Consider the following 24710-nt stretch of genomic DNA (forward strand, 5'->3'; position numbering starts at 1 on the left):
TTGAGACCAGATTTGAACTCAGGTCCTCCTGACTCCAAGGCCGGAGCTCTATCCACTGCATCACCTAGCTGCCCCTATGCCATTTTGAGAAAATGAGTAGTCAAAATTTGAATCTGGGTGATTATAAAGAACAATTCTGTCTGTGATAATGCTCTGATTTTCTGTATAGCTTGTTAGTTGAATTCTCTTATGGATGTTGCAGGGGGTGGGGAACCTGCAAGGTCACAGGTTCCCCACCGCTGTATATAGGGTCTTTATTTGCCATATGGATATTATTCATCTGTTAATTTGTGAAAGATGGTGAGCTTCTGGTATATAATTCTGGACACTTGATTGAGTCATTCTAGGTATTCAGTAGGTACTAAATTTTTGTGACTTGCAGTGAGATGTTGCCTTTTTTTAAAATAGTCATTTATTCTCAAAAGCTGCATTAAACGGTAAATCTAGGCTTCAGATGGAAGTGATCCAGTCCTGAATTGCTACCATAAACCCCTCCATTTCTGTAAACAGATTAACAGAACTCAGTCATTTTTTAATGCTTCTTTGTTGACATATTGTTGATTGAGTTCCTGTGGATGTTGTTCATTGAGGCCTTTCAATTCCACTCCCAAATTTTAGCCATTTTCTAGGTTCCATCCAGAGGCAAGCCACTTTTGGTTGTATCTGGCTAGTCTAACCCATGTATATCTGTTATCAGTTTTTGTTATTGCTTGGTGAAGTAATGCATGCTTATGTAAAAAATACTTCTGCAGGTTCTTAAACCTGTTTTTCATATGTTCTATAAAATGTCTGTCAATCCTCTTCCTCCTTTTTGGTGAGGAAGTGAAATATTTCTATTGCTGTTAAGGTGGTGGACCCTATGTTTCATTAATATTGTATGAGTTTTTCAAAGGATACTTTGCAAATGTATTGTGGTCCATTTTATAGTTCCCAAAGTGTAGTACATTGAGGCTGGTAGTATATAGGTGCTACTTGCTTTAAATGTGTTCTTCTCATTGAGCTTTGATTTCAGGACATCACAAAATTTCTGAACATATTCAGCTACAGATTTCTTGTAGATGGTATTATCTTTGATGTGTCTTTCCTGGAAGAGATTAATGTATGTTCAAATATCATCTTTGCCCACTATTTCAATTTGACTTCTGAATTTAAGTTTAAAATTCTTAGTCCCAATCTTTCTTGGCATACAATAAGAATTTAACAATGACCGAGTTCAAATGACATTTTGATATCATTGGAGGAAGATTCCATTAGTTGAAGGAATTGTTTAATAGAGCTCCTTCAGAGGAGATATATAATCTTCATGTCATCCAAGTACAGCAAGTGATTAACAAGATATTTGATTCAACTCCCTTTTTAACTTGGAGGCTATACTTAGTTCTACTTAGGAGAGATGATAATGGATTTAAGGCAAGGCAGAACCATAATGGGCTTAAACTCTCCCTGAAAAATGCCATTTAAAAAAAATCAATTGTTCTTGACATTATTGTATTGGTGGCAAGTTTCACTAAGGAAAAGTTTTCCATGTGGACATCAAATGCTCTACTGCTGTAGCTATACTTGGGTCTATTTTGTTTGCAGTACATGAGTAAGAAATGAATGTGAAATGAAGTCAAAATCTTATCATTATTATTATTATCCATCTTTCCATATTTTTTGATGGGAATTCTAGCAGAAATGATCTGGGGAGAAGTTGCTATCTGATACTACTCTTTTTATTTAATATTCTGTGGACTATTATACAGGTGAATAAATTTTTTTTTTGTAATCAAATAAAAGAATTGGGTATAATCTCATCTATTGTAGAGTCATTAAAAACATCTTCAGCACAACACCACTGGCAGTCAGGATGACAAGGATAGTATGTACCTCTGGTTCCTACATATTTTGATTTCTTCTGCTCTGCTTGGTCTCTGTATTTTGAAAGTTTTTGTTACTGTTACTATTATATAAGTGTTCTCAACTTTTCAATAAAATTCAGATAGAAATAATCCAGGCACAACTCACTATCCTACTATTATTCTTTTATATTTAATGTTCTGTGGGTAACATAAACTGCTTTTTATGGTTGAATGAAAGCATCAGAATGTAAACTTATCTTCTTTAAGTTAACTGAAAGCATACTTGGTAGCAGAAAGGATGATGGAGATATAGCAGCCAGGCGGCACAGTAGATAAAACATTGGACTGGAGTTAGAAAAAACTGAGTTCAAACCCTGCATAAGGCACTTTTAACAGCCTTGGTTTTCTCATCTATAAAATGAGGATAATAACAGCACCTGCCTCTCAGGGTTGTTGTGAGAATCAAATGAGATAACATGTGCAAAACGCTTGGTAAATCTTAAAATTCCATATAAATGCTAGTTATTTTATGTACCCTATCCTATTTCCAAATGATTTTGATTTCCTCACTATATCTATATTTTGAAAACTTGAAGGAAAGAAAAAAAGAATTCTTTCACCTAAAAGCAGTCTTATTTTCTTTCTTATTTATTCATTTTACTACTTTATGTTCTATATGCTGATCAGAGTTTAACTCAATGAACAAAGATGTTTCCTGAGTTAGAAACAACTCAATAGCCTACTTGGCCTATTTTATGCTGAAGAGGGATTAGAACTGCTGAGAAGGGCAGAACTTGGACCAGTAGGTAAAAGTTACAGTTGTTGCTATTAGGGATTTATATAAGGAAGAAACTTTTAACAAATCAGAGCTGTCCAACAGTGGAATGTGCTATTTTAGGAAGGATTAAGTACCCTATCACTAGAGATCTTGAAAGGGAAGTTGGATGACCACTTGTCAGACAGACTGCAGGGATTACAACCCGAGGAGGAGTTGTACTAGATGCCTTCTGTAAATCCCTTCCAGCTTTAAGTTTTTGTGATTCTACTTCCTGCTTCTTTTCTTTCTCCTTTTTCTTTCTAGGTCAGTATTATCTAAAGTAGGGGCACCAGCCCCCTGAAAGCCATGGCACGACCCAAAAGTGTTCAACCAATCTAAGCATTGGAAGGTAGGTCATGTCCCACCTTTCCCATGACAGTCAATCACTGGGATTACCTCAAACATAACTTTACAACTCCCATTATCATCAACACTACCCCATCTGGATACCTCTTGCTGTTGGCCTCTCTTCCTTAATCTCTCTCTTCCTTAATCAAGCACCAGACCATCAGGGTAGTTATTCCCTAACTGTGACAGAGACACCAACATCAGCAGCTGGCAGGTAAAATCTCCATCACCACCCCACCCTGCACTCTGACCCCAGCATATCCATATCCTGCCCCCAGATTATATCCTGGATATGGCAGGTGCTCCTTGGGGGGGTGGTGAGTAAGAGTTCCACTTTCTCCTTTTCATTTTTGGTGAGTCACATAGGATAAATAGGTGTGGATGGGTTTCAAATTGTATCACAACTCTTATTACATTATTTTTCCCCTAAAGTAATCCCTTTTCCAAACATCTCTGTTTCTTTCAAAGGCATCACCATTCTTCCAGTCACCCAGATTCAAAGCCTTCAAAATCTTTAATTCCTTACTCTTACTCATGACATTTGTCATATTAGTTGCCAAATCCTGACATTTCTAAATGTCACCCAAACATCTCTCATTTCTGAACCCTTCTTCCTGCTTACATAGCCAATACTCTAGTTCAGACCTTATTACCTCTCACCTTGAATACTGTAATAGCTTTCTAAGTGGTCTTCTTGATTCAAACACTAGCTGTGTGATCCTCGGCAAATTACTTAACTCTGTTTGCCTCAGGTTCCTCATCTGTAAAATGAGATGGAAAAGGAAAGAGCAGACCACTCCAGTATCTTTGCCAAGAAAACCTCAAATGGGACCACGAAGAGTGGGACATGACTGAATAACAACAACAACAACAAAATTTTCCTTATGCACACATCTGATCTATCACTTCCTTGCTCAAAAACCTTCAGGGGTTTCCTATCACCTACTAAATAAAGTTCAAACTTCCTTCCTTGGCATTCAAAGTTCCATAAATCTGGCATTACCATAACTTTTCAGTCTTATCTCATACAAGTCTCCCTTCACATATTTTCAAATCCAAAATGGATGACTCTTTGGCCCTGCCTTTACTGTCCCCCCCCACCCCAATTCCCTGTATTCTCTGGCCTCCATATATATGATTCCCTATGTCTAGAATGTGTTCTTTCTCTCATTTCACCTTTTCATTCCTACTAAGCTTATAAAGCCCAACTCAAATGCCACTTGCTCCAAGAAGTCTTTCTTTACCTCATCAGTAAAAACCTTCTTCCTCAAATTTCACATAACACTTTGTTTTGCAACTCTCTAATGCACTTATCATGTATTATTGTGTGTTTTCATCTTATCCTTCTATTAGGTACATGAAAGCAGGTATTGTCTTAATTAAACTCTGGATTTCTCTCAGTGATTGACAAAGTACCCTGTATACAGTAGGCTCTCAGTAGATGGTGAGTAAATGAACAAATGCTGAAATGATCCAAATAGTGGCTGACTCTGAATATAGGTCACAATCTTAAAATGAGATCTTTCTAGAAGGAAAAAAATACCCTGAAAAATAATGCTGATTATAAGCTATACTAAGGGTTCAAGCAATTCAGATTTGAAGGAGAAGTATGGTCTATACTTGGATCAATATGACATATTTTCCACTTGAAGCAGCCTTGGGGTTTCTGAATACAGTGGCTTACACAGAGAGACAGCTCTTGAAATGATGTTTAGCAATTACATTACAGCCTTCCAACAGATAATAAGGCTTCCATGTCTTGAATAATTTAAAAATTTCCAGGAGTAAGAGGGGCAACAGGAGAGGAAATCATGATCTCTGTTGCAGAAAAGGACCAACAATCTCACAGCTGTTTTGTTTCCAACAGAAAACAGAAATGCTACTTTTCAAAAGCAGCAAAGCTTTACAGAATAATTTCCTAGCCCAACTTATTCCCTGGTCTTCCAAAGGGGTCACTAGAAAATAGATGGGAAAATATTTTGAAAAGTATAATGTGGAGGTAAAAGATGGGGTAGTTGAGTGAAAAGAGTCCTAGATTTAGAATGAGAGGACCCAGAGATTCTAGTCCTGACTCTGACCCAGGTGGGAGGCAGTTGTGGCGAGAGCACTGGATTTAGAGTCAGAAGATGTAGGTTTGAATCCTAGCTTCTCTACTTACTGGGGATTCCCTTACTAGGCAAATCCCTTCACCTCTGTAGACCTCAATGTCCTCATTTGTAAAATACAGGGATTTAGCTCTAAGGTCTTTTTCAGCTCTAAATACTATAGTGTAACCTTGGAAAAGATTTTCATTCTCATGAATCTCAATTTCCTTATTTGTAAAATGAGTAGACTGAACTAGATGATCTCTGAGGTTCCTTTCACCTCTAGTATCATTCTGCAAGATAGAATCATCTTTGAAACACACTTCCTCAGATCATTTGCCATCCTGGCTGTAGGACTTCATCATACCCCTGCACTGGGTAACCATCTCCTAAACCCACCTCTCATTTTTTAGCTTCTTTGTATGTATTGCCTTCCCCCATTAGACTAGGAGCTCCTTGAGGGCAGGGGCTGTCTTTTACCTGTCTTAGTAGCCCCAACACTTAGCACAATGTCTGGCACATAGTAGGCATCTAATGTTTATTGACTATTGACTATTTATAAAAGTAAAACATCTTTCATTCATCCAATCACTATTTAGTAAATTTGTTTTATGTGCAAAGAGAGGAAGGCAGATAATGGCTTACCTCGGTCACTGAAGTCATCCACCAGCACAATCTCAGCCACCAACTCTGGAGGAGAACGGTTTAGTACACTGTGGACAGTACGCAGGAGGGAGGACCAACCTTCATTGTGGAATGGGATGATAATACTGGTGTTAGGGAGCTTCTCTAGGTACAGTTTGTTGTTGCAGCTACATAGAAGAGAGGAAAAAAAGAAAGGGAAGAATAAAGACAAAGCTCAATTCTAGTCCAAAAAACACTAAGTGACAGATCTGATTTAGATGTATTAGACTACAAATTCCCTAAGGGCAAGGGGTATCTAATTCTTCTTCGTATTCTCCCAGCACAGAACATCAGATCTTCCATATTAAGTGTTTAATGAATGATCATTGAATTGTATATCATAATAACATAATCTTGTCTCCTTTGTGCTGTGCAGTCTTCCTGCTCATTTCTAAATAATATTTTGTCACCCCAATACACTGTACGTAATGATAATAACAATGCCTGGCAATTCTATAGTGTTTGATGATTTATAGAGCACTTAATACCCATTATCTCATTTGGTCTTCACAAAAACCTCATGCTGTGTGGGGCAAAGTATTATTATTCTTAATTTAATAGATGGGGAAACTGAGTCTCTAAGAACTTAAGTTCACATCTAATAAGTGGCAGAGCTAGGACTCTAACCCAGGTCTTCTGACTTAGAATATACTTGTCTTCCAACTGAGCTTTCTAGATGCAAGAGAGGGCTTACGAATAAGGAGTCACCTCTGCATGACAAAGTGTGATAAGATTACTTTCCTCCAAAACCAGGAAGAAACACCATACAGGAAACAAACTAACTCTCAAAGTTCTACTTGGTAGTTCCCCCCCCCCCCCGCCCATTTTAAATTTCTATTCTCATTTTCCTCATTCTCTACTTAACAACATCATTCCCAGATCTCCACATACCCAAGCTATTTTAAATGCAGCCTCATCAGTCACTGTCTCTTGGGTAAAACTGGATACCTATTTCTCCCTACTTACTTCCCCTAGCTCATCTGATACCTGTGAGAGTTGGATACCTGTGAGGAAAGCTGAACACTGCAAAATCAATACTTTCAAAGAAGACTCCCTTGGACAGCAAGGAGATCAAATCAGTCAATACTTAAAGAAATTAATTCAGGCTATTAATTGGAAGGCTCTAACCTGGTCCTATTCTTTTCTCTCTATATACTCTCTTATACTGGCTTTTGCATTTCTTTGTGTCCCCAGTGCTTAATAAATGTTTACTGACTGACTGAATCTCTCTCTCCTAAGTGATGCCATCAGTTACTATGCTTTTAATGATCATTATATATGTAGTTTTATCAAGAGGAATCTCAATCTCTCAACCTCTCTCTATCCTTTTCTCCTCTCTCTTCCCCCTCCCTCCCTCTCTCCAATAATTAAGAAATCCTTTTTCTCAATCCTCTTTCTCCTTGTTCACATGCCAAGAACTGAACATGAGGATGGCTCAGTGAATAGAATGCTGACCTGGAATCAGGAAAACATGAGTTAAAATCTGGCCTTAGACACTTATCAACTATGTGACCTAACCTTTGTTTGCTTTCTCCAACTGTAAAAAGTGGATAATAATAGCACCTAACTCCCAGGGTTGTTGTGAAGATCAAATGAGATATTTGTAAAGTGGTTAACACAGTGCCTGACACACAGTTGGTGCTAAATAAGTGCTTGTTTCCTACTTCCTTCTTCTATTGTCTCCTTCAATTAGAATGAGAGCTCCTTTAGAACAGACTTGGTTTTGGATTTGTATCCTCACTACTTAGCATAGGGTTTGGCACCTAGAAAAGCATTTAAATGCTTTTCAATTCCATTCTACAACTTTTGAGCCCCCTTTACCCCTTCTGGATGCATCATTCTTCTGTGTTTTTCATTACACTGTTCTCTTCTGGTTCTCCTTCTATCTGTTGACCATGCCTCAGTTTTCTTTTCTGGCTCATCTTTCATTTCCTTCCCTTTAAGAATAGTTACCACTCAATGTTCTGTCCTGGTCCTATTCTTTTCTCTCTATATACTCTCTTACACTCTCTTTTGCATTTCTTTGTGCCCTCCATTCTTAATAAATGTTCACTGACTGACTTTCTCTCCTACATGATGCCATCAGATTCTATGGATTTAATGATCATTTTATATGCAGATGATTCTCAAATCAATATGCCCAATCCTTATGTGTCTCCTGAACTTCAGTCCCACACATCACTAACAACCATCTGGACATCTCCACCTGGCTCTTAAATTCCACATGTCCAAATCCAAACTTGTCATATATTCCCTAAACTTACCCCCTCCTTCAAACTTTGCTATTTCTGTCAAGAGCACTGCATTTGTTCTAGCCATACAGGTTTGTAACTGTAAAATCATCCCTGACATCCTTTATATAAAACCTGTTGCCAAATACTATCAATTTTTCCTTCATGGTGTTTGTTTTATCAGCTTCCTTTTCTTCACCTACAGAAACAGACCTTTATCATTTGTTACTTAGATTATTATAATAGCCTCTTAAATTCAGTCTCTCTTCTTCCCAACTCATTTTTCTTCCTAGCTATTCCTGCTAATCTATCCTCCCTCTAATTTATCTTTCACACAGTTGCCAAAATTATATCCTCAAAGTACAGGTCAGACCATGTCACTCTTCTGCTCAAACACTTTCAAAGGCTTTCTATTGCAACTAGGTAAAAATGTAAAATATTCAACCTGGCATTTAATGTTTTTCATGATCTGGCCACAACTCACTCTTCAATTTATTTCATTATTCCCTTTCATGTACTTTATATTCTAGCCAAACTGGATTTATAGCTATTCTCTGAACTTCAGATTCCATTCCCTACATCCTTGGACAAACTAACCCTCATGTCTGGAATTTGGTCCCTCTTCATTTCTGTCTGTGTATTCCTTAAAAGCTTAGCTTAGTCATTGCCTCTCCTCTCCATGAAGCCTTCCCTGATTCCCTGCCCCTTCTCTGTTATTAAGTGTTCTTTTCCCTCCTCAAATTATCTTGTATTCACTTAAACATGTATGTTGCATCCACCAAGTCGAAGGTTCTTGAGAACAGGGACCCTTTCATTTTTTGTCTTTGTATCCTAGAACCAAGCACAATGCCTTGGACATAGTATGTGCTACTAGCTTTCAGTCTGGTAATATTTCTACTACCTCCTATTCCTTTAGTGCTCAAACATTAAAGTGTCTCAGTTAGCTGGCAACTCTAATCCTAACTTGCGAAGAGTATCTTGAACATAGTAGACTTCAAAGAACAAAAAGCTGGAGTCAATGTTCTAGAAATAGTCTCCTTAGCCCTGAAGCTATTGCAAGGGTATAAAGGGCACTCACTTTAAAGCAACAGAGACAAAAACTGCCTTACAAAAATTTTATTGGGAAGGTTATTATGGCCCTGTAGAAAGACTTTCCAATAGGAAATAGACAATACTTGGCATTTCTTTCTCTCCCAGGGTTGTTTTTTGGATTAACTGAAAGAATGGATGCATTGTAAAGACTAACACTACATAAAAGTGAGAAAAGTAGCATGGTGTAGTAGAAAGAACAGTGGGCTTGAAAACTTAAGGCCTAGGTCCTAGTTCTGGCACTGTGGATTATTTTGCAATGATGGAGGGAGTCTCTATGTTGATGAGATCAGGGATTAATCAATCAACAAGTATTAATAATGATAGCTATCATTTGTACAATAATAGCTAGTGTTTATAAGTACTTTAAGGTTTGCAAAATAGTTAAACTCTTGAGGCTTCAGTTTCCTTAAATATCAATAATCAAATGGATTTACCATTTCATTAATGTAAATATTCTTTCTGATAAGGCAGATCTCAATTCATATTATGTCTGCCCTTTGTATCTCTTGTCCCTGAACTCCCATGAGTCCCCACAAGGGGTCTACCCAATTATTGGAAGTCTTCCTTGAGCTTAATATTTGAGTTTTCCAATGAAGCACTCTGGCTCTCTGTGATTATTCCTTCTTCTCCCCATGTGAACAACCCATGTTTTTCTCACATTCCTTTGATCAAACCCTTGAAACATCCCCTGCTTCATTTCTTGTTCAATGTGTCACTGCTTGTTAATGCTCATGTTTCACCTTTCTATTGTTTTTCATGTGAACTTCAATTCTTCAGAGACCACAGTGTTCCATGACTTGCAGCCAGCCATACAATCTTGGAAGAATATTGGTATTAAAAAGATGGGCCTTTCCTTCATGGAAGAACTTGGGCATCATTAAAAGAACTTGGTAATTTCCCAAAGGAAATTCAGCTTCCTCCCTTCCTTCCTCCTGTTCTACTCTGAGACTAAATGTCCATTTACAATGTCTATTCAGGACAATAACACTGATGGATGAGCTCTCTAGGATGTCTACCCAACTGCATATTAATCTGGACAATAGGCATTGTTTAGCTACTCAATTTTTCCTATGTGGATAGTTAGGCCAATTCTTTTTGAGTGATTATGGATCTCACTTAGAAGTTTCTGTAGTGCTCCGGGGCTTGATGTGATTGCACATAATTCACAAAGAGAAACTTCTGGAGGATCTCACCATCAATAGGGAATCCATTTTTGACTTAGACTCTACCCTAGATCTTCTCCATGACAGTAGCAGATACCTCTGGTGATTCTATGCCTCCTTATTTTATGCCTTACTTCATGTTAATAATCAGAGGGAGGTTGAACAAGTTTCTTCTTGCTACTGTGTCTTTCAAAGTATCTAGTATAATTTTGACATTTACACGGCATATACTTAGTTGAAAGCGAGCCTTTAAGGCAGTGCTTTGCTTGACTACAATTTTTTTTCATGGTCAACAAATAATAATCACAGTGAGTTCTTGAATTTTCTTCATCTTTCAGTATGATGGTAAAGATATGGCCTCCTGTGGAACATTGCATGCAAAAGCCTGTTTTCTTTTAATACTCTCATCAAGGATGTCCTTGATATGTGCATAGATTATTTTCATTAAAATTTTACATAGCTAGGAAATTAGGCATATGGGTGAACAGCTATTGATATATTCTTAGTATATCAATACTAAGCATATAAATTCTTTTGGTAGTAATAAGATACAATACATTTTTCCACACCTTTGGTATCTTCCCTTTCTCCATATATCTTGAAATGATTTTACCTAAATGCCTTTAAAACTGTCAACTCCAACAGTGAACCCTCAGGTTTATATGGGGTCTAGTGTAGCTGCTTTCCTTGTATTTCTTCTCTTTGTAGTCATTCCTGCTTCCTCTATAAGCAAGCCTGGGAATGTTAAATTTCAAATATGGTTACATTGCCTTTGATGATGAAAAGAGTTTGTTATAAAACTCTTGGTGGATCTTTTATCTTCTGTCTATATTTCTAGTTCCATTCTTAAGTGCCCTCTGATGGCTTTGTTTAGTTGGGTCTCTTGCCAAATTCTTTACACTGATTTTTCTGTCTACTGCTCCTTGCTGTTTTATAAGGTGGTACTGTTCATAATCTTCCAACATCCTGTGAAGAGTTTTACAAATTAGTCTAGAATCTAAATCAGTGTTGCCCACAACACTGGTAACATACCACTTGGCAAATAAGTATTGGCTAAGGAGGTTTTTAGCCTCTTTTAGTCCCCTGGTATCAACTGATTTATGCTGTTAAATTTTTATATGAAATTATCATTGGGTGTTGATGTCTTTTTCTCCAGTCATTTCAAAATTTTCACCATTGATAACTTATTTTATTTTTTCTCATTTTTATTCATTCTAGCTTTTATTAATACTGATGTTTATTTTAACAAGTTGGTGGGCTGACTGTGCTCAGAAATCTGATTAGTAAAGGCTTCCGTATTACAAATGATTCCTGCCTGCTAAAACATATTCAGTTTCATATTCTATAATGTTACTGAGTATTTGCTATCTCCCGAGCCTTCTTAGATTAAGCATTTGTTAAGTATTATTACTACATGCCAGGTACTTTCGATTGTTCTTGTAAAGAAATCATTCATGAGGTATAGAGGCTCCTGGGTACTTTACAAGTTTTTGACCTCCTTCATCCCTTACAGCACCTTTACACTGAAGTCACTAAGTAGCAAAGAATTTTTTTTCTTAAAAACTAGATGTGTGATTTTTCTCTGGTATAGCAAACTCCTAATAGGGATAACCTCTACCAATGCATATCAACAATTCATTCATAACTCAAGAGTCTTAGAAAGTCATCTGGGACACTGGGAAGTTGAGTGACTTGCCCAGGGACACATATGAGGTATGTGTTAGAAGCAGAACTTGAGCCCAGGTCTTGCTGACTCCAAAATTGCTTGGTTTCCTTTCCACTAAGTCATTCGGCCTCTAATCAAAGTATTGGCTAATTTAATATGAATTTTTTTCTTGAGTTCTTTGAAGAATTTTTCTACCTCTTTAGCCTCTACAATGCATGTTGGCACATAAGATAAAATTATTTTCATGGTAGTCTTTTGTAAATATTTGTTATGAGCTTTGCAGTATGAGATGGCTAAATACCCCATCAAATAATGTTTCTTGTTGCCTTCGGATGCATGATAAAATATACTCCTCCAACTCCTTTATTTGCCTCTCTAAAGAAAGCCTGTGAATCATCCTTTAATTTAGCTACATCTTTTTGTCTTTTTGTTTTGATTATGAGAATGTCAAGACTGTTATGATTCAGTTCTTCTAGTAGTATGTCTGCTCATTGGTCATTGGATATGGCTCTTACATTTAGAGTATCAACAATTAAAGTAATATTTATGAATCATCTAAAAGTTACGTACTTCTTAGCATCCTCAATCCCCTTTTCTGCCACAGTTCCTACAGATGCAGAAGGGGTCCCATAGAGAAACTGAGAACTATCCTGTACTTTTCTTGGTTAAGGAATTTATTACTAAGTGGCTATGATACTTTAGATGAGCTTCCACAAAATCCTACTCTGGAGAGTTGAGAAAATCCATTTCCCTCCCTTCCTTATAGAGGTGGAAGGAGGAAAATGGGTATAGAATATTACCTATAATATCTGATATGGTTGTCAGTCTTTGCTGAATTTTTTTTCTTCTTTTCTTCAGTACAAGGAATGGATCACTGGAGAGGGGGACATATTCAGAAATGAAAGTGAATAAAAAAGTCTTCCTCTGATCCCTTACTATGGTGTGGTGATGACCCTGGGTTCTCAATGAGACAGGCTATACTAGTGGAGTACAAACCAAGGCAGGGTCTGTCAAGTTGCAAAGGTTTTGAGCACAGTCCTGGCAACAGATTGTGTCTGCTTTAGGAAGAGCTCATCAACAGCAGGCTCAAATGGAAAATAGGCATAATAACACTTGTAAAAATGACTGCACAGGGCTGTTGTGAGAACCAAATTAGGCAACAGACACAAAACCCTTTACAACGGTAAACAGAGCATGATATAAATGATTACAATTATTAACAACTCTAAGCTTAGGGATGGGTGCAAGAACTACTCTGCTGCCGAGTGACACAGTGACACAGAAACATGATTAAGGCTAAGGAATACTAAGTCAGACTCTTAGAAAGAAGAAAAAAATATTCTTCAGATCCAGGTTGGCTTTCAAAGACCTTGTAGTCCCTCAGTCCTGCCTTTTCCTTAGGATGCCATAGAATGTTAAGGCTATAAAGAACACTTGATATTATCTAGTACAGGGGGTCTTAATATGTTTTTGTATCACTGACCCCTCTGACAGTCTGGTAACAACTGTGGACCCTTTCCTAGAATAATGTTTATGAAATAGATAGAATAAAATACACACTATTACAAAGGAAACCAATCGTATTAAAATACAGTTATCAAAATATATTTTTTAAAATTAAGTCCACAGACCCCATTTTAAGAACCCTTTATTCAGAGGTGGAAAGGAGGAAGGAACATTGACAAAAATGTCAAAACAGTTGTTAAAGTTTCAAGGCAATTTTACTATTCTTAGTGTGCATTTGTATCTAGCTTATTTCTAACTGATATATTCATAGGCAAACAGGATTTTCTTTCTTTCTTTTTTTTGATGAGGCAATTGGGGTTAAGTGATTTGCCCAGGGTCACACAGCTAGTAAGTTTTATATGTCTGAGGCTGGATTTGAACTCAGGTCCTCCTGACTCCAAGGCCAGAGCTCTAGCCACTGCACCACCTAGCTGCTCCTAAATAGGATTTTCTTATCCTAGACTGGTGTGGTTGTAAAATGGAATTGGAGGGAATAAGCTACTTGTGGTCAGTCTAAAGTACTGAGCAAAGCTGGTAAGATCTTGGACGGACCTCACATGTGTTGCTTAATGTATCAGAATAGAAGCACAAGGCAGGGACCCACATGGACATACAGCAGATGGATACATATCATCACATTATCCTTTCATTATTTATTTACTTATTCATTTATCCATTTATTTATTTATGTCTAGTGTCTAGACTACTAGGGACAGGCATCTCAATTTCTGGCTAGAGTTGTGGATGTGGAAAGCACTTAATAGTCTATATTGCTGGGACTGTACTTGAAGCCTCTTTCCAGCATTATTACAGCCTGTCATTGTGTTCTACGGAAACACTCTTAGAGAATTCAGGATGACCTCCATACCATAATGAGGCTTCATAGTCAATGCTGAGCCAGTACTTGGATGGAGTGTTTTGCTGATATGCATGAAATAGCTAGAGAAAAATTTTCAGTAACTTGGAGAGATTCTCCATAAAGGACTCCTGAAAGACCACAAGCAAGCATCATACAGGATAAGAAAATGTGGAGAGCTTGGAGTCAGCACTGGTAGAAGGAGGACACCCGCCCACATGGAACTATTCAAAGATTGAAGAAGCGTCTGGTAGAATCAGTTTAGTTGCCCTTTCCTGGGACTTTCTCCAGCTCCATTAAGTCTGACTTAGTGAGTAAATGAAAGCAACTCTTATAAAATGTCTCTTTCCTTTAACTTAGTTGGGTTTCCAGCCAAGAAAGATTCTAGACATCTAGCCATCCTCAAAGATCTTGTTTTCTATCCAATTTCTAAGGAGGCTTTATTGAAGCAAGGAGAGTTGTAATAAATAAATTGGCTGGAGGCCACACAATAAAATACAATATAGCAATTACACAGCAGAGTGCTACTGTGCTCACCACACACAGCTGGCTTTCACAGTCCACTAACAGATACACAAATCAAATAATGTGTTAAGGAAAGTAGACAGTGCAACTATAGACTAAATAAACTGCTTATCTAATTCAACTGAAGAATTAAAGATGACTTCAAATTCAGACAAGGGGCATAGTGTAGAACGAGGCCTTGGACTTACCCTATTCTCCCTCTCATGCATATGTATCTGCGTGTATGTTTGTGTATGTATATGTATGAAAATGTAAGTGTATATATGTAAATATCAGCTATTAGTCCATTTCCTGTTCTTTAAGAAATTGTCAATTTATGAGGTGTAAACACTCATAATGAAAATTTAACAATTGGCTGTAGTCCTATCCCGGTGAAGAAGGGATAGAGATTGGAGCCAGGGGAAGAAACTTCCTCTACCAATGCAGGTTGGCACCCTCTCTGCACCTTATAGTTTTAGAGAGTTGCTTAGAGCACTGAGACATTAAGTTTCTTGCTCAAATCATAGAACTTGTATGAGTCAGAGGTAGGACTTGAACCTAGGTCTTTCTGACTTCAAGGCCAGATCTCTATGCACTCTGTCATGCTACCTCCGTACAATATAGAAAGCAATTTCAGGGTGGAAAGAGGGGCACTAACAACTAGAGGCATCAGCAAATGCCACTTAAAAAGGTGGCATTTGAATAGAGTTTTGAAAGATGCTAGTAGTTTCAAAAGGCAAAATCAAGAAGGGAGAATACTACAGGCATGGGAGATCAGTCTGTACAAAGGTGTGGAGGCCCAAGATGGGATGACATGCAAGGGGAACAGAACGTTGAGAGTGTGTATGTGTATCACAGATAATCAGTCTGCAAAGACAGTCTGGACTCAGACTTCGAAGGGTTTTAAATTCCAAACAGAGGTAGCTGTGTAGTCAAGGCACTGTTGAAATTAACTTGGAACTATGTCCCCAAAGTTACAACTAAACTGTGCATACCCTTTGGCCCAGGGCTACAAATTGGAGGTCTACATTCACAGAAAGCTGAGTAAGAAAAAAAGAAATCATGTGCAGAAAAATATTGATAGTGGCTCTTTTTGTGGTGGCAAGAATTAGAAACTCAAGGGGAACCTATCAATTGGGTAATGGCTGAACAAATTATGGTACGTGAATGTAATGGGATTTTGCATCATAAAAATGATGAAGGGGCAGTTTGGGAAGGCTTGTAGGAACTTATGCAGAGTGAAGTGAGAAGAACCAGGAAAGCAATTTATACAATAACAACAATATTATAATGACAAACCACAATTATAAATGACTAACCACAATTCCAGAAGACCCATAATCAAATATGCTACCTGTCTTCTGACAGAGAGGTGATGGAGTTAGGGTGCAGATTGAAACATATAATTTTTGGACATGGCCAATGAAGAATTTATTTTGCTTGACTATGCATATTTGTTGCAAGTGGTTCTCTCCCCTTCCTCAACAAAGTGGGGTGGGAAAGAGTAAATAGATTTTTGTTAATTGAAAAAAATATATATATTAAAAAACAAAAACAAAAGAGAAGTGCCTGTTTTATTCTAGAGGTAACAGGGAGCCACTGAAGCTCTTGGAGCAGGGTTGGGGGTCGGGGGGAGTTGCCATGTCCAGACCTGTGCTTTAGGAATAGCAATTTGCAAGTTGTGTGGAACATGGATTGGAGAGAAGAGAGATTGGGAGGGGGTCCTTTCAGGTAAACAGTCATATGAAGCAGTAAAAACATAAATGGACTAAGTGCAGAGATTCTTCCATTAATTAGCTGTACAAACCTGGGCAAGTAACTTTATCTTTGTGAACAACAATCTCCTCAAATGTTAAGACAAAGGGTTTAAAATGAAGTCCTTACAGCTCAAATAGTCTATGATTTAATGTCTGAGAAAGAAAATATCCTCATTTTAACCTGTTGTAGAATTGATTAGTGCTTCAGGGAAGTGTAGGTCAAAATTATTTCTAAGACCCTTTTGGCTCTGAGATTATATGGACAGAGAATTAGACTAGGGATCAGAAGACCTGTGTTCTACTCCAATCTATGCCATTAACTTGCTGGGTCACTGGGCAAAGCATTTTATTTCTTTGGGCTTCATTTTTCCTATATGTAAAATAAGGGAGTTGGACCAGGTGTTATGTAAAGTCTCTTAGAGATAAAGTCCCTTACAACAACTAAGTCAATAATCCTATGGCTTAACCCTCACATTCTTTCACAAGGCAGGGCTTGGCTACCATGACACAAGTGAGAAATGGCCTTTGGTCAACTGCATCATAGGCCTGGTCACTAATTTAGCAAGAACCTGACTCATGATATCCGGGACACACACAACCTAGATCAGGAAAGATCCTTTTATACCTGACATAGTAGAAGAAAACTACACAGAGACAACAGAGTTACAGACCTGAGTGGTGCTAAAACAATGGTAATAACAGCTTTTCAAACAAAATCTTCCCTTACACCCTTTCAGCTGTCAGAAGGAACCAGGTTAAAACAAAAGAGAAAAACAATTATACACAAAGTTAATAACTGGCTGTCAACCACCAAGTTCTTGCCTTCCTGAGGGCTATAAACTCAGCAAGTCCTCAGGTAACAGAATGCTGACAGGTTAAAGTATTTGGATCATTTTTAAAATGAACTTAAACCACCGATTCCATCCAATAACAAGTATGTAGATGCCTTTAATACTTGACCAGTTATGTCACTTTAATATTAGTTACCTTTTTGTACAAGCTTCTCTAGGACAGGGGTCATAACTTAAGGCCACAGCGAATGAATCTGGAGTAAGAAGAATTGGGTTTCAACTGAATTCGGATAGCATTTATTAAACATCTAATATGTATGAGGAACTTTGCTAGTTGTTTGGAAATGCAAAAATTAAAAATTATGCAACCCAGATGTTAGCTGACTATGTGAATTTGGGAACTGTACCTTGCAGAGCAGAGGATCAAATGAGATAATGCACTTGAAATTACTTAATTATTATAGAGAGATTTACAGTATTACTTATTTTAATATATGTAAGCCTCAAAATTAGTCGATTTGGAAGCTATACACATTATTCCACAGAATCATATACAGATATCCTAAAGTAAGGTACATGAAGAGACAGTCATCCATAGGGAAAAAATTGTCCATGGCAGTCCACCAGTTTATAATGAGGGTAAAGAAGTGATGAACCCAGATAGATAAAGGACAGTTTAAATGGTACTGATAATATGCCCTTCAATTTTAACATGGTAGAATGTGGTATTTTTTCTTCTATGACTTTTTTTTTAACCTTTTGACCTTAATGTTCTTATCTGTAAAAGGAGGTGACTGAACTGAATATCCCTAAGGTCTGTTCTCCTTCCAGCTCTAATATTCTATGTTCAAAGACTGTGGTGTAAGGTCCCTGATAGCACCAGTGTTCTCTTCTCCACCTTTCCTACTTTATCTTGGTACTGCACTTCACTTCTGCTAACAGTGACAAAGGCAGTTGTGTGGCACAGTGGATAGAGAACTGGTTCTGGAGTCAGGAAGACCTGAATTTAAATCCTGCTGTAGAAGTTGACTAGCCATGTGACCCTGGGCAAGTTATTTAACCTGTGCCTTAGTTTCCTTAACTGTAAAATGAGGATAATAAAAGCACCTACCTCCCGGGGTTGTTGTGAGGATCAAATTTAGATAATTTTTGTAAAGTGCTTAGCACAGTGCCTGGCACATAGTAGATGCTTAATAAATGCTTATTTCCTTCCTTCCATCAGTATCTTGAGATGAAATTGCAGTGCTCTCCACTGTGATTATATAATGACCCTAGAGAAGAGGTGAGAAAATCTATCTACTCCCTGCTTTGCAGAAGTGAAGGTACATAGGTGTAAAATATTTCATACAAAGCCAAACTTGATTGATTTTCCTAAAGTACAGGTCTGATCATGTGTTATCCTTGCCCTCTCTCTGTCAGCCCCCTGTCACTGCCCCTTTTTAATAAGTACCCTTTCAGGCTTATTATATTTTACTTCTCTCCTCACAATCTTTCATACAGCCACACTGGCTTTACTCACTGTTCTACCAACATAACACTCCATCTCCATGACTTTGCGCAGGCTGTCCCCCACACCTGGTATGCAATCCCTCTTCTTCTTCAACTCTTGGATCCCCTGGTTTCCTTCACGACTCAGCCCAAGCACCATAGTCTACATAACCCTTTCCTGACCCCTGCTCCTACCACCTCCCCCCAAATCCCCCTGCAGCTCAGCTGATGGTATAGTCCCTGACCAAATTATATTGTATTTATTTTGTATATACTTACATAGGTACATGCAGTCTCCTCCATTAGAAGGATGTCTTTGTATTTATCCTCAAGGCTTACGTGGTGCCTGGTACACAGTATGCACTTAAACGCTTGTTGATTAAATGCTTAGGCTGCATTGTATTTTTTTCTCTTTAAAAAATTCTTTGTTACAAAGGATGGCTTGCTGGATAAAGGAGGGGAGGAGAGAGGGATCTATTTGGAAATGAAGGTGATGTAAAAGCAAAAGATAACAATACATTTTTTTTTAATGTGCAGTGTTCTCATGGTCCAGAAGTCCTTCTCTGTACTGTCTAAAAGGTCCTTCTTTTTCAGTCACCAGGCTCTGGAGTTTCTGGACCCAAGCTTTTCAGAAAATAAAAGTTGACAAATGTTTTGAAGAGCTTCTCCTCTCTCAGTGGGAAGTTTTATATCTAGGTGACAGTGGAAACTCGTGGGCAAATTAAGGTATATGAAGAACAAGTGCAATTTCCTTTTAGCTTAGACAATGTCTTCAGTGGAATTGTCATCATTATTCAGCTACACACTGAATTCTGGCAGTCATGTGTCAGATACTAGATTGAGGTGCTGTTTGTTTTTACCAGCTGCCTCTTGTTCTCCAGAAACTGCCTTGGTAAATACAACCACCTCTGAAAATGGAATTGAAACAGGTTGGCCCTGATTTGAAGCATTTAGGAGCTATCTGGGCTCTGTGCTGCATGGCAAAGTTGGCCAGCTGGCATTAAGAAAGCCTGTCCTCCCTTTTCCCTCTCCCACCATGTTGGAAGAGAGTCTCACTGAGGAGCTGGCCATCTTCTGATAACCCTCATAGATCCCCCAGCTGATGTCTTAGCTATAGCACAGCTGAGCCTCCTGGAAAGGAGAATTAAATGTAAGTTAAGATTGGACCAGCTTGATGATTGGGGTCATGGGCCTCTCTAGCACCTGTAAAAGAGTATTGGTCAAAAATTCTCCCATGCCCATGTCCATGAAGGACCCAGAAATAACTAGTGGTACTGACTGCCTTTCAACTGTACTAGCATAATCTTCCCTTCTGTGGCTCCCCAATGCCTATGAGAGTCTAAAGTCCTTAGCCTGGTATTCTGGACCTTCCATAATCTGGTGTCTTCCCACTTTTCCAGCTCTCAATGTTTTAGCCAATGGGGGTAACTCGCAGTTAGGTTTTTCTCCCACATATATGCCTTTCCTTATACCTTTCACCTTCTATCTCTGCAATGTATTTCTGTTTCCTCACCATTTGCACTCTTTGAAATCCTTCCCTTTCTTTAAGACTTAAATGACATCTCTTCTTCCACAAAGCATTCTACTACCACCAGCTGAAATTAATCCATCTAAAAAATTTTTTTTCAATGAATAAAAATCTATTTTTTTCTTTCATCTCTATCCCCAGCTAATTAAAAACAAAGAAAGAAAAACAAAACTCTCAAAACCAAAATGGATAATCAAGTAAAAAATATTCTTGAAATAGCCACATCCCAAAATATGACTCATTTTGCACTCGAAGTCCATCATCTCTGTCAGGAGGTAAATAGCATGCAGAACTGTGGTTGGTCATTATAATGATCACAGTTCTTAAGTCTTTCAAAGTTGTTTGTCTTAAAATGCTGTCATTATTGTTTAAATTATTCTCTTCTTTCTGCTCACTTCACATGAATTCATACATCTTTCCAGGTTTCTCTGAAACTGTCTCTTTCATTTCTTCACAATAGTATCCTATTACATTTCTATACCATAATTTTTTCATCTATTCTCCAGTTGATGGACACCCTCTTGGTTTCTAGTTTGTTGCCACTATAAAAGAGCCATTTTAGATATTATTGTACCTTTTAGTCTTTTCCTCTTTTTTCTTGATCCAGTCTCTCCATCTTCAGATCTCTCATACCACATTAAGAACTCTCTTATACATTTAAATACAACTTGGGAAAACTGTGTGCTAGAAAGGGCATGTGATTTACACAAGGGAATATAATTTTAGTGTCTGAGTTGGGATTATAATCTAGGTCTCCTGACTTCTAGTCAAGTTAAAAAGGTGAAATTTAGTTTAGAAGGAGGGTAACCAGTCATACTGAAATGATTCCAAATGAATTTCTTTCTTGGGCCAATAAATTGTGATGTGAAAAAAATCAAGCTGTTGAATATGGAATTTATAAGGGACTATGAATGGTAAATGGCTTTTGAGACTGCCTGACATTCAGAGTCAGGCCACAGTAATACATTTAGCCATGTTACAGACTGCTAAGCCACACGATTGCTGAAAGGTGGGCTTGGTGGAAAGCCAGCAGCAGATCACAGGCAGAGCCCCACACTGTTGCCAGCCCACAGGAATATCAACTCAGGGACCCCTCAGGACCTTGAGAGAAAAAGAACCATAGACTACATTGCCCTTATTGGCAGGGGCTACTATCTGAGCGACAGCCACTAAGAACTGATGAGAGGAGATTTTATGTTAATAAAAACAGCTCACTTTTCTATAGCATTTTATAGTTTATAAAGCTTTTCCTCACAATGATTCTGAGAGGTAGGTGGAATAGGTATTATCTTCATTTTACAGATAAGGAAACTGAGACCTAGAGAGATTGAGTAACTCCACTGAGATTACTCAGCTAACAAGTACCAGAGCTGGGACTTCGAGTTAGGTCTTCTGACTAGAAATCTACTGCTTTTTCTACTCTACCACTCAGATTCTTTTTTTAATCACTTAGACTATAGCATTTGAATGATCAAATCAAAAGCTATAATCTCTACAAATTTAATATGGTCTTGAGGCTTTGAAATCTTTGCTTCAATCCCACTAATAACTGAAAAAAGAACATAATTTATTGCGTAGAAGACATACTATGAGTAAGACCCAGGATACAAAGATGAAGTAAGATATAGTTCATGTTCTCAAGGAGCTTACACACTTATAGGGATGGGAAGACAGGATAAGATATGCAGACAAATAACCATAATATCTGATGATAAGGCAAAGGTTGAGATCCACAAAAATATTTAAATATTGCTTTCAGCTAAGGTGGTAGGTAGGGGTCAGGGAAGGAGGTAGCACCTGATAGGTTTTAAAGCAAGGCAGGGAATTCAGCAGTTCTTGACTGGGCTGTGAGTGTGTAGAGAGTCCATTCTAGGTATAAAAGGTGGTGTGAGTAAAGGCACCAAGGACAGGAGAAGGCAGGATGTATAGACACTGGTGGATAGTCCAGTTTGGCTGAAATATAGTGTAGGTAAAGGGGAGCATGCTGAGATAAGGTTGGAAAGGGAGACTGGAGCCAGATTATAAAGGATTTTGAATTCCAGGTGATCTTATTTGATAAACACTGTTCAGACACGCAGGAGTTTTGAGCAGGGAAGTTATGTTATCTGAGTAAGAACAGGGATTAAGAGATATTCATTAAAGTTTCAAAGAAGGTATGCTTACTTTGGGTGCCGGATATCAGGTAAGGATCTATTCAGAGCAATTTTATCACTGATGAAGATGTTAAATCCATTTTCTCTGTATGCCTGGTCCACTCTTTCTGCATCTGTTATGGGATAAGGCTTTCCTTGTTCTCCATTTCCTAGGGCCAAAGTGCAAAAAAAAACCAAAAGAAAATAAAACAGAACAAAATCTCCAAAGTAATAACAATAGTATCTCTAATTTCTATAGCAATTTATAGTGTATAACTATACAATATCCTTATGATGTAGGAAGGGATGGTAAGGTGTATCAGAAAGAGCTGGGTTTAGAGCCGGAGAATTAGGTTAGAATTCCACCTCAGATTCTTGCTTGCTGTGTGAGAATGGGCAAGATGTTTATCTTCTCCAAGTCCAATTTTCCTTACATGTGTAATAGCCTACTACTGCCTGTAGTAGCTGCCTCAGAGGGCTCTTGTGGAAATCCCAAGCATTTAAAGTACTTTGTAAACTTTACAATATGAATATACATGCCACTGGTTTATAAATGAATGAGAAAAAAACAAACAATGATTAAATACTTACAATGTGCAAAGCACTGCGCTAAGCCCTCTAGATACAAATAGAAACACAAGACAATTTCTGCTGTCAAGGAGCAACACATACAGGAGGAGATAACATAGAGAGGAAATTTCTGGGACCAGTCAGATATAAAGGCCCAACAGTACTTATGGTGAACGGGCAAAGAAAATGGTAATGCATCTTCTTTAAAGCTATTTCTATTGACAAGACTGTATCTCTTTCTAATGTGGAATCATTTGATCATGCCAGGGGATCTGATGGTAAGAAATTCTTTTTTTTGAGTCTTTGGTAGTTATGGCCGCTGAGGCAGGGGATGGCAGCACCTGCAGTGGGAATTGACAGGTCACAGTCACATCTCTACAAGGGTGGCTACTCTGGAAAATGGGTTGGCTGGGCTGGAAATGGGGCTGATGGTATGGGGGTCAATGCTATATCCAGGGCTCTTGGAATTACCTGCCCACTGATAAATGTCAGCTATTGTTATCATCACCATTCTACAGATGAGGAAAGTGCAGCTCATAGAAGCAGGAAGTGGTCAAGCTGGGACTAGAACCCAGGTTTACTGACTCCAGGTCTAGGAAATTTCTATTATAATCATTTTGCACTTAAGTTGCTACCAAGAGAATATACCAAGAAAGAATATACCATGAGAGAATACCATCTTTAGCTGTGTCATTGTTAGACCTGGAGGGATTATACCAACCAATTAGAAGTTCTAATGTGGTATATGCCATATCGGGGTGTCAACACTTTCAGGCTTCTTTAGAATCACAAACAGGAAAATCCTTTTGCAGAAGCAGGACTATGGGAACTCTCTACCTCATCCTTGTAATTGTTGTTCCTTCTCAGGTGGTGTGACTGCTCATCTTCTTGCCTTGCTACCCTGAGAGTCATCCGTCCTTAGGACAAAGAATGCAGAATGTCTTAGCTGGGAAAACTGAAAATGATTGTCCATACCTACTCGCTCAGCATCCTTTCTTATTGCTTCTTTATCATGCCAGTCTTTTCTCCTCTGGCCATCTCCAAAATAGATGTCCTTCCTTTGTCTTCTTTGTTGTCCCTAAAAGAAAACACTACCATAATCAGGATAGGGAAATGGAATCAAACATGTGAAGAGACACTACAAACCCAACTCCCTTAAAGGAAACTTCTGTTTAGGCAATGTTTATCAGGCATCTGAAAGCTCATTTAATCAATGAATTTCACTGACTATTCATAATACCCATGCATTTTACAAAACACTTTCCACATAAACCACCCTGTGAAGTAGGTAAGGAAAATATTATCTCCATTTTACATGAAAAGAAACAAGATCAGAGAGAAAGAAGCAACTTGTTCCCAGTCACAAAGCTCATGTTTGCCCCAGGATTTGAATGCAGGTTTCTGGATTCTGAGTCCATAATGAGCATCCTTTCCACTATGCCAACCTGCCTTTCAAGTGCTCATCTAAGTTTTATACTGTACTCTCCCTAGTCCTCTCCTTTACACTTTTCATATTCTCTCCTTGTATCATAGTTACTTGTGAAGGGCAACACAGTATAGTGGAAAGAACATTGGACTTGGAGTCAAAAGACCTGGGTTCATGTTCTGATAATTCTTTAGCTGTGTGGCACTGGATAAGTTGATTAACCTCT

The 24710-nt window shown here is 38.1% G+C and overlaps 1 protein-coding gene across 2 annotated transcripts in view; it reads right to left on the reverse strand.

Moving 5' to 3' along the window:
• Nucleotides 1-24710, reverse strand: part of GALNT10 (polypeptide N-acetylgalactosaminyltransferase 10) — a 166737-nt gene that overhangs the window by 63746 nt on the left and 78281 nt on the right. For both annotated transcript variants that reach the window (XM_027841980.1, XM_027841981.1), the window contains exons 2-4: nt 24034-24136; nt 22520-22658; nt 5736-5902 (exon numbers count right to left, since the gene is read on the reverse strand). In XM_027841980.1, coding sequence (XP_027697781.1) covers nt 5736-5902; nt 22520-22658; nt 24034-24136 — 409 coding nt within the window. The remainder of the gene's footprint in view (nt 1-5735; nt 5903-22519; nt 22659-24033; nt 24137-24710) is intronic.

The sequence above is a fragment of the Vombatus ursinus genome, unplaced genomic scaffold (genome assembly GCF_900497805.2).
Source record: "Vombatus ursinus unplaced genomic scaffold, bare-nosed wombat genome assembly UNPS02014863.1, whole genome shotgun sequence".
Taxonomy (NCBI): Eukaryota; Metazoa; Chordata; class Mammalia; order Diprotodontia; family Vombatidae; genus Vombatus; species Vombatus ursinus.